At 41.4% G+C, this 11735-nt stretch overlaps 1 protein-coding gene across 3 annotated transcripts in view; it reads right to left on the bottom strand.

Annotated features, from left to right (window-relative positions):
- Positions 1-8759, bottom strand: part of TPD52L1 (TPD52 like 1) — a 50578-nt gene extending 41819 nt beyond the window's left edge. For all 3 annotated transcript variants that reach the window (XM_066179260.1, XM_066179263.1, XM_066179262.1), the window contains exon 1: positions 8643-8759. In XM_066179260.1, coding sequence (XP_066035357.1) covers positions 8643-8661 — 19 coding nt within the window. In that variant the 5' untranslated portion in view covers positions 8662-8759. The remainder of the gene's footprint in view (positions 1-8642) is intronic.
- Between the last annotated feature and the right edge of the window lie 2976 nt (positions 8760-11735).

The following is an 11735-nucleotide window of genomic DNA, read 5'->3' on the forward strand; positions in this document are numbered from 1 at the left end:
TCATGACATACTCTACTTTATTCCTTGTGCTTACTGCAGGCTTCATCTATATTGCTGATTATCTATGCTTCTGCTTTCTGAAGCAACTTAAAACCAAGAGAATACATTTTTCCTCCACCTGTAGTATTTGACTTCCAGTTTCCTGATAATATCTGTTATTTAGCTCTGCAAAGACATTATTTAAGTCTTCAAGTCTGCATTGTGATTCAGTTTATATGAATGTTTGAATGACATTATTCAGCAGCCTTTTTCTTTTTTTTTAATCAGACAGGCTATTCAAGTAATTGCTCCTTCTTTACCGTCATCTTTTCTTTGCTATCAGAGTTCTGAACCGCCTGTCCCACTTCATGACTGAAGGATTTTCTCTTGCAAAAGCACATGGCATAACTGGTTCTTCATATACACATAATAGTGCACAGCACTGGTTAGGTAATGACATGGCAAAAATCATTCTCTCTGATTATGACTTTGATTCCTCCCTCCCACAATAATAAGTTAATAGCTGCCATCTACCTAAAATACTTTGAGCACAAGATAACCTGTTCCTGGAATAATTGCCCCTCTAACTCTGTAACGTACATATATTTTTACTCATCTCTAATAAAAATCTGGATGTGTTTAAATACAACTATCTCTGATCCCTTTTTAATGAAAATTTAGCCTGCAACAGCCCAGCATGCACCAGAGAAAGAATATAAAGTATCTAAGGCCTACAGAAGATCTTCTAACTAGACACATTTGCTCCATATCATCCTCTGAAAATCTTCGTGTGACCTGAAGTTTACTCTGTGCATTTAAGAACATTTTAATTCAAGTGAGAAACATAGAAAGAGGAATTAGATAAGCACCTAAAATGCCTGAGCCAGTATCAGCTTACTACTAAATCCACCTAAAGAACAATGAAAACAGTTATTCTGAGGCAACTATGCAGAAATATTTTAAAACTTTTAGAGGGTTATGAGCCACCTTTTTGTAATCACAAACCTGCATCACCTTAGTACCAACCCAGGTGGCAAGCCAATTTCCTGGTGAGGAAACTGATGAAAAGATAATTTAACAAACAGGTGAACATAGAAAAACCTAACTCTTTACTGAAGAAGCAAACAGAAAGCATTACCTCTCTTCAGCTACCATTCATAAATATTTACAGAATATAAATCACACCTTTTAAATTCATACCATACATAGTTTTAAATAAGGCTTTACAATTTACATGTTAGTAACTTTAATTATTAGGCAATTATTAAATACAACTTTAAAGCATGGCACAGGTACTTAAGAGAGCCAATTACGTATTTGGATAGATAAGGAGGAAGGGTGTTTCACAAATTAATGCAAGATCCAGAGAAAAATCAGACTGTATAAATGCAAAGAAAAAGCAGAAAGAATGGTTTAAAAGAGGAAAAAACAGATTGGAGATGATCAGGTCCTAACACCTTCATTGATCAACAAACAAAAGTAGCCCTTTCAGCAAGAGAGCACATGAAAATAAACTGCGCTGCCTGCTATGCAAACATTTTGTGCAAACACTTTTCACTGGGAAAATCAACACCGTATCTATAGGCACTGCACACTTTTATGAATATCAAAAATGTTTTCCGAATGTAGCTGTAGGTTTCTTAGTTTTTAGTTTTCAAGGAGTATAGTTTTAGCTTTCTCTCTGCCTAAAGCACCACTAGTGTTCTAGTTCCTGTGTACTTTCATTATGTTCTTGGTGGACAGCAAGGATAATTGCTGGCTAAAGTACATTAGCGGTGAGAGCAGGAAAACTTTACAGAAAGCAAACCCTAGAAGACCAACAAAAAAATCCAGAAGTATGCATTCTTCCTGACAGCCCTTCTTGCTTCAGAAGGAACTCACTGCTCAAGACATATCATTGCCTTCCATTTCTGGAAATGACATAAGTCATTAGACCTCCTTCTGTTCTTTATACCCCCAGCCCATTTCTCTCAGCTCCCTGGATTCTCCTTCAGTGGCTAGAAAGGCAAAGATGTAAAAAAATAGTCCAAGAACTGGATCCCTGACTATATAGCTCCTAAGCATCTGAAAGCCTGTTAGTAGGAGCTAAAAGAGAGAAGCTATTTTATCTGGCCACGGGATACACACACACAACCATTTTCCTTTTCTCTGTAAACCTGTCTTTATAAATTTTACTGTTGTATTATTATTTGGTTGCTGTAAAAGACTGGGGTTTTAGCTACAAGCATGAGATATTTTTCAACAACCAGCTTACCTAAGAAAACATGACAGGTAATGTGAAGAGAAATTCCTAGAATTTTATGCAACTATTTGCAGTGGGAACTTGTCTGCTTGGGGATCCAGTAGTGGATCCTGCACTTTATCATGCCATTAACCACATACCATTAATACAAGCACAATAAAATTTTGCTGGAATGAGTAACAGAGGATCAGAAAGTTCAAGAAATCTTACACAGAAATAATTAATTAACAAGAGCAGCCTTTTAGAAGCCCTTTTTATCATCCAGCGATTTTAAATCCCAAAAGCACAGAAAAGGTAAAATGCACCTAAGCAGAAGAGTGAAAATTGAAGACACTATAAGAGCTTTATCATTATGGTATGATGGCACTTCAGGAAGTATCACTTTGTAGCTGTTGCATTCTTGCGCTTGTTTCTGATAAGAACACTTGCAACAAGATCCTTACTGCTGCCATTCTATTTCTTTGTATGAAGTGAAAGAGGGACTCAGAGACAGCACAAGAGAAAGAAAAGGGAGATTCACTGCTGAAGTACAATACAAGCGCTTGCTAAATACATCTTTTACAATTACTCACCTGCAACACTTAACCACCTCATGGATGTAGAAGTGTAATTATGATAGTCAAGATAGATATGACTTTGATCCATGGACCCCAAAGATGGCTCAGTAATATTATGTCTGTCCCAAAGATCAAACAAATCTGCTTATATAGTTTTGAAGGGTTTTGAAGGTCAGTGTGACATCTGACACTAAAATCTGAATATGTCAGTCCATTCTCACCATTTCTCACACAGGATGGGTCCAGAGCATGCAGCAGCCAAAAGGCCAAGTTTAGACAGCAGTGATATGACCACAGCATACTACATTTGGCATTGCAACTGCGCCTTTCTATGAGATACAAATAAAATCAGATAAAACTAGCCTGCCCAGATCTCATTTTTATCTATTACCTCAAGAGGTACTTTCTAATTCAAAAGCAAGAATTCATTTTACCCTGGAAACAATTCCTGAATCAAGGGTTAAGTACATCCCTTCTAAATCTGAATTCCAGGGTTGCTCTAAAACAAGCTACCAAATGATACATAAATTTCTAAATATGGCAACACTCCTTCAAACCCTCTGCAATCTTCAGCCAAGGTTGTGCCACATTCTTCAAGCAGCACATGGCCTAAGCAAAGCACCTTAAAAGTTCCAGGCATTTCTCTATTGTACTAGTCAGTGAGGCACATCAGGATTCATCAGCAAACTCATCTTCCCACTAGTGCCCTTTAGTACAGAGAGCAGACTCAGATCATATTTGTGCAGCTTTGTAGGGCTTATACCACCAGACCTGTGAAAATAAGACACGGGAGAAAAAAATACAGCAAGAATTTTGAAACATGATTTAGGGTTATATGTCTTTGTTTTAGCACGTTCTACATTTTATGTCCTCATGGCACAAAACTGTCAAAGTTAAAAAGACTTGTAATACTGGCCTTAGATTTTAGATGAGGTCTCTTTTTTATTTCTCATTTCCAAATCTCACAGTGTGCTATTTCCAGTTCTCAGGTGTAGCATGAAGCCCCTCAAATTTTCTCAGCCTCAGCAAACTGAATTTCAATCTGTGACAAGAGTCATGAAGCTGAAAACAGTACAGGTTCAAAAGTGCAAAAGAGAAGCACTGCATTTGATTTCAGGCATCGACTTGCTTAAAATCTGATATACCAAATAACTCATTCCACACATGCATTTTCTCTCCTTGTAGTATAAAAAGCATGAAAGAGCTATTATTTCAAGCTTTGTGCACCATTGTTAAATATTTAAGGATCCTATCATAAATTACAACCCTGCTTTTTTCACTTGACCACCTCTTCATGTGGTCTTATTAACACAGCAGCTGAAACTTCCATTGTGCAGTGAAATAAGCAGGTTATCACTGGCTGGTTCAATTACTCAAATATCCTCCTGACACTTTGCAAAGTCCTCTCTCCTGCTTTCATGGTGGAGCAATGCTGAGCTCTAGAAGGCAGTACAGAGACAGCACAAACCCCTGGATAACTAGAGTGAATCCTGATGCCTCAAAAAGCACATGCAGACAGGCACTTCTCATAAAACAATTACACTAAATCAGCTCCAAACCTGTAGTCTCACTCTGTCCTTAGGGGAAAAGATGAATATAGATAAAAACAGTCAGTAAAGCACCAGTTGAATATAGATCAGAACAGTGCTTGGCAAAGCACCAGACTCAAACAGAAGAACAGGGAAGATGTTGCCCTCTCCAGCAAGACACCGCTTTGGTGTGATGGCTATGGCACTGCTACTGCAGTGAGGTAACAACATCGTGTGTTCTTTATCCCCACCTTCCCACTGCCAGACTGACTCTATCCACATTCCTATCCGGATTAGTAACCACATGAGTAGCTAGCAAGGACAGAGAATGCTGACTAAGCCGCCAGTGCCATTTCGGCAAGTCTTGTACGTTGTATCACAGGTACCACAAGTCCTCCTCACCACTGTCTCTCACCACAGAGACCTTGGACCACCTAACCACAGAGGCAGGGAGAGGCCACTGGGCTGATGCTGTGACTTCTGATGATATTCATCTGATCACAAGCTCCACTCAAAAGCACATGCCATGGTGCAGCCTGTCTGCTCTGTAACATCACAGGGCAGATGCAGCTGGCTTGAGGATCCCAGAAGGAGTGGGGCAGCTGCACACAGCAGAGGGAGGAAGCGAGGTGCTGCAGAGCCTACAAGATAAGGCCTCGAGAAGAAATCATCGAACATCTCAACTAACCACAGCTCTCACCACAATACCTGACAGGGGTGAGTGTAGCCACCGCAAGCTATTATGGTTACAACGAACAACTGGCTGAGGATGCAGAACATCTGTCAGGAACAGCTCTAAGGAGACTTGCTAGGACAGGGAAATGCCTCAAAACCCCTTCAGTGCAAGCACTTCGCTGAACTACTGGTGTAGGTAAAAAGGGAGGTGAAAGCTGCACATCAAGGCTCTTATCAGAGTAAGAATCAAGAGAGGATGTGACAGGGAAAGAAGGTACAACTGTATCTGGATGCATGAAGAAATGGAGAATTATTGCAAAAGGAGAAATGCGTAATGAGCAAAGCTCCAGTGTTAAAAAGTCACATGGGATTCTCAGATTAGAGACAGAGTAAGACATCTGTGGTACTGTTATTATTACAGGATATTCACAGTTATAAAATGGAAAGCAGGACTACATGTGATAGTCACTTAATCTAGACCTGGAGTAGAATGAGTATGATGAGAGGCAAGTACACAGTTCAGATCTTCCTCCCTTTCAAAGAGAAACACTGTCCTTCAGATTTCCAAACTTTTCACTTGAGAAATGACTGGCAGCCATAGGAAGGAAAACAAAAATGCTCTTATGAAATTTTTAGCACCTAGTACAAGCTTAGCTGGTGTGTTCCAGGATCAGCTCTTCCACTGAGAACAAAAAGTAATCAAAGAGAAAAGCACTCAGAGGCTTAACGATAACATTTATATAAAGTAAAATTTATTATTTTTATTACACATATGATTTTGTTTACATGGAACATATGGATATTTCTTAAGAAGACATTTTTTACATGAATTACTATTACCCTCTGTCTGGTTCACTGTCTCATCTAATTCATTCACATGAATGCTGCCAGACATATTCAATATGCTTAAGTATAACAGTAATTCCAGTAATAACAGTTTCAGTCCATGAACTCTCTCTACTACTTTAAAGTAAATATCAGAGAATTTAATTTTCACAGTCTTTGGGGCATGGACAGATACTATGTTGTGTCTTGAACCACCCAGAAACTCATGGTGTTTTAGCTGTGACCTTTACCCGGTACCTTGATACATTTACACATAACTCTTTTCTTTTGTCCACAGTTGCATTAAGATTCATAAAGTTGACTCATGCTGCTATGTAAAAATGCTGACAAAAATGATTTTTCTGCTCTGAAGAAATCTGTATTTTATATTTGCATGTATTTCTTGAACATAAAATTGCTCTACTCAGGCATAGCCTGCCTTAAGGACAATATAAAATTGCACAAACAACACAATTATGCTTTTAAACGGTCTTAAATGCATAGCTTTTTCTTTATCTTTTCAGTTGGAACACAATACCCCAGCAGAGCACACTGGAACAAACCATTCAAGATTCATTTCTCTGTGGGCATTTGAAAGTTCTTTAGAAGCAATTAATAAACTCATTCAAATGTATATACATTTCTCCTGCTGCTTAAGGAGAAATTGGAAGTAGAGCAGTCTTTCAAGCAAATTGCTACTGTTTTGTTAGTAAACTGCTATAAATGTACTCTGCAAAATGTGTAACTGGGATTGAAAAATTCCGACTTCTGGCCAATGCTTAGATGTACTTAACTGAATCTGACAGCATTAGACACATACAGGTTGAATTATTCCTGCCAGCAAGGCTCCCTAACTGCAGAAGCATGCACTAAATTAAGTCTATAAGGAAGGAGAGGATTAAAAAAATAATGTTTGCTGGCATGCAAATACCTACCACAAAAATCTTGGATTGTACTGCACATTTATCAAAGCAATACTTTTTTTTTTTCTCTCTCTATTATTATTATTATTATTATTATTAGTAGTAGTAGTAACGGGAGACTATTCTGAGAGACTGTAGAAATAAAACACACAGGTGAGAAATCAAAGAAAAAAGTGATTCAAGAATTGAGTACAGGTAAAATTTTACATTCTCTCTCTCACTAGCCAATAGATACTCGTCTGGAAGAATTCATTCAAGACCTGGGGAAGTAACAGAGTTGTCGACTTGAATACACATTAGCAAAACATATTTATTGACCTAAATTTTTAAGCCACACTGAGAACATGTGTGTTTACTCATCTTACTAGACAGAGAAGGCAAAAGATTCCCATGTACATATATCACTATTCAACTAAACCAGAATCTGATACTGTTTTCCACAGCTCTACAAACCAAGAAATTATCCAAATTCTTTATCTTATGAAATTCCTGATTAATGAAGAGGAGCTCCCATCATCGTAGCTATGCAGATGTATTCAGAAAATTAGTTTAAATAACAGTCTGATGTTGTAGTCTTAATACTGACTTCTAAAAATCCCGAGAAATGAGCCACAGATCTATTTATTTCAGCAGGCAACTTCAGCCATGGGACAGCCATTGAGACAGCAACATACACAACACTTGCCAGAAAGATTCTCATTTGCAAGCATCATGAACTCAAATTTCCCACTATATTCGTTTACATAGAAACGTATTTGAAGCCAACATTGCCTCTTTTAAGTGTATTTGTTTAAGGGAGATTTAAACTATTTTATTAGGAATTAGGAAATCTGTTTTTTCAGTTAGTTTCAACGAGCATATGCCTCCTGCTTATTTAATCTCCCTGATTTATAGACGACATAAAATGTTTTCTTAACATTCTGGTTTTGCAGAAATACTCGTAGCACCTGCTAGTCCTATGTGACAAAGCCGTGAAGTTCTTCAGAAAACAGAAGGAAGATTAACAAGGTGAGCAAGACCTGATTGTGCTAGATCTCTTAGACTGACCCAAACATCCTTTGTAACTCGCATGAAAAGTTTCTTCCCTTCTTTGGACGCAAATTAACTTTATCAAGAGAGCGATATGAACAGTTAAGTAAGCCGTAACTGTTGCAATAGAAAATACCCACTTTAGGTGAATGAACGCCGTGTTTGCAAACCTGCAAAAACATTTTAGCGGATCCAATTCTAAGCGGTTCTCTGTGGATCCAGAGTTTTGCTGGAAGCCGAGTCCCAGCGTGTCTGCTGCTGGAGTCGGCTCCCGCCCTCGGGCTGCCTCCAGGACAGGGGTGGCGATGCCGGCTCCGGCTCGCACCGTCCCACTGGTCCCCGGCAGGCAGCGGCTGCAGCCCGACCCGGGGAGGGGGACGGCCAGCGGAGCAGGACACACAAAAACACCTCTAACAACCAACAAACCTCGATGGCACTGACTTAACACAGAGTTGTCAGCCAGCTACCTAACCGCGAAACGTCTATAGCCCGCGGGAGGAGAAAGCGGCCGTCAGCATCCCAGCCATAAGGAAAGCCAAGGGGACCGCGGCTCGGGATGGAGGACGGGGCGCAGGGCGAGGACGCCCCGCGGGCCGGGCCGGTCATGCCGCGCTCCCCGGCCGAGTCTGGGGCCGCCACAGGCGGCGGGAGCCGGGCGGCGCTCATGGGGAGCCGCTCACGGGCACCGCTCACCGCGCTCCGCTCACCGGCCCGAGCCCCGGGGCGCGGCTCCCCTCGGGCTCTCCCCGCCCCGGGCACCCCCCGCCCCGATTCGCGCTGTCCCCGCGCCGGCTCGGCCGTCCCCGAGAGGAGAGCGCAGCTCCGGGCGGCAGGGACGGGACCCCCGCGCCGCCCCGGAGGGCTCTGTCCCGACGAGACTCACCGCGTGCCTGTGGCTCCATGGCAGCGCGGGGCTCAGCCGTGCGTGCGACGCGCAGCCCGCTCCAGCCCGGCTCGGGCGGCGCTGACAGCCGGGGCCGGGCCGGGGCCGCGCCGCCGCCGCCCCCCGCCGCTCCCGCCCCGCCCCGCGCCGCCGCGCCCCCTGGCGGCCAGGCCCGGGCGGTGCCGCTCGCCGGGCGAGGCCCCTCTGGCCGTGCGCAGGCCCCGGCCCGGGGCGGCCCCTCAGCGCCGTCGCCGTCCCCTCCGCACAGCACCCCGGGCACGGCTGTCCCCCGCTCCGGGGAGGCACTCCGGCTTCTCCCCACGGAGAGTGCCGCAAGGCACCGGCGGCACAGGCTCCCCACCTGAGCAAAGGCATGCCTGGTGTATCCGCGGCACAGTGAAGTGGTCAGGCGCCTGAAATGAACGAGTTCACGGCTTATCTGTGTACCTGTGGATGTCAAGTTCTACTACCTCCTATGCCAGAAGCATGGGAACACATGCAAAGAAATGACAGAACCTACGCTATCATGGATACTTAGCAGCTTAAGTAAAAATTATATCATTTTCCCAGCACATAGGTCTGTATCTGCTATTACTGTGGTGTGACCCCACACAGGTCACGCTGCAGCACAGATTTATTCTAGGTTTGCTCATGCCAACATAACTTCCACACTTTGTTACCAGTCCCCATTAACTTGACTTGTGGGTCCAGAATATTGCTTTAGCAGGTCTGCCTTCTCCACGGCTGGTTATCCATGTATTTATCAGTCAGACACTGTATCTGAGTATATGATATTGCTGAATGCTCCCAGGACACACTCAGGACACAGAGATTCTCAAGGCCTGTACTACTAGAAACAACAAAGCAAGACAGTAAAGGCAGATGAAAGAACTACTGGACATTTGTGCCCTGATTCTTTAGCCTTCTGATGACTGTTTACATATTTCTAGTGGAGTCTCTCACGAATGTAACATAAACAAGTAGAATGTTTTCATACCAGTCTGTGATGGACTGGTGAACTGACCACTGGGGTCAGAAAGGTGTTCCTCTCATCTACCAATCCTTGACCAAACTCCAAATCCTATTTAAATCACAAATGATAATAAACTTCCTCTCTCTCTGCTCACCTCTGAACCTGAGTGTGGTTCTTTCGTGTCCATAACGGTGACAGACATTTGTTTGTGAAATTATACAAATGGGTAATACTTTGATGGAAGAAAATTATCCAAAAAGAAAATCATTATGTGGTTCAGTCAAAGAAAAAAGAACATTTATAGCTAGAAAATAACAGTTTCTTTTTTCATTAAAATTTTGTAGCAAAGCATCAAAATTACCTATTTCTCAACTTTGTTTTTGCATAAAAAATTTAGAAAACTAAGGCCAGAGCAACTTCAATTTGTACATATCTAATGAGGTTTTCCTTTAATACACACACGCTTGTGGGTTTGAATTTTAATTTCCGTAAGGCATGAATTATCATTATTATTTCCTAGGCAAACCTCTCTTCACTGTGATTTGACATCTCCTTGAGCTGGAATTTACCACTGACAAAAGCAGAACAGAGGTTGTCAGAAGAATGAATTCCTGCACTCATGTCATTTCAAATGCAGAGACATCTTACCGTGACAAGATTTGAGCTCAGAAATGCTACCAACTTTTACATGAAAAAACTACAAAGCCAAATCCAGCCACAACTGCATGAAATGGCTGAGAAATTTCTCTCAACATGTGAAACTATCAGCACAATTAGAAAATGTACTTTTCTGCAAATATAGACAGGGCTTTCTAAAGCAGCATAAGCAGTTCCTATGAAGCATGATGAAAACTCAGCACCCGATCTATTTACAGGGCTACAGCAATATTATCAACACTGTTTATGTACAAGCCTAATTACAAATCTTACAGCAGCCTATGCTATTCAAATTACTGAACAACAGGAAATTTTACCAGATACTTGTGTGCTGAGTTTGGTTTATCCTTTACATTTAGATACATTGCTTCTTTTTCCACACCAGGAATGCCCTCTACTGTAAAGAAAATCCGACCAGTGTTTTACCTAACGAGTTCGGGTGAACAATAAAATTAGCTCTACATTTAAGAGAGCTTTAAATAGGAAAACAAACTTAAAAGTCTTGTTCCACGGTAATATGTCCATCTTGTGGCATGTTTGACAGGAAAAAGGAACCTGTCATTTACAATATCCTCCTGCAACATGCAGCTAGGAAATCAGCACCTTAAAGGTGGACTTTATTAGAAAATTAATATCCTATTGAAATTACAAAATTTAATTGTAAAACAGCTTATTAATTTTCTACCTACAGTATAACAGGATGTATTTTCATATTGTCCCACATTTATCACTGATTTAGTGCGATTCCTCAGAAAATTTGCCTTGCAAGAGATCTTAACTTCTATGTCTGAAGAGACTGGCATAATTCAGACTTTGTTTTCTGTCTTGGAAGGTCTCAATCAAGTTGTAGGAGCTTAGTTGTTGCTTGAGAAAGGTCATTGTCTCTCCCATCATGCTGAAATTAAAAACAGTTGGGTTTTGTTTGGTTAAGAGGTCAGAATAAAACAAAAGCCATATTATTTTATTTTTGAAACAATTATGTATTATCACACACTTCAGATTACACCATTTTCACAATAAAACAGAAATAGGCTTCAAATAAATGTATCATGTTTATGTCATTGCACTGACTGGTTCTTGTCCTCTAATACAAAAGTGACAACATCCAATCTCATGCCAGACTTCAGTGGATGTCTCTCTTCTTGGAGGGAGTAACTACATGCATTTTGCAGATGGGGATTAAGGCAGGATTTTGCATGACAATGAGTATCCTAACCCTCCTATCCTAAATGATTTTCCATGGAAAATAATGGGGGGAAAACTACTGAATAATTCACGGAAGTGCAAACCATCTATAGACTATGAAATATCAGTGGAATTTGCTGGTCCTAAAGGTGGACTGATTGTTTAGCAGGATGGACTATGCACTTTGGAGAAAAGATGGCAGGCTGCAGTGAAGAACAGCATTCCAGTTGTGATACAAAGTTGGATCTCCAGCAGCAGGTTAAATCTTTGTAGGAATC

Source organism: Chamaea fasciata, unplaced genomic scaffold (genome assembly GCF_029207755.1).
Source record: "Chamaea fasciata isolate MVZ Bird 193981 ecotype frontalis unplaced genomic scaffold, bChaFas1.0.hap1 SCAF_3, whole genome shotgun sequence".
Lineage (NCBI taxonomy): Eukaryota > Metazoa > Chordata > Aves > Passeriformes > Sylviidae > Chamaea > Chamaea fasciata.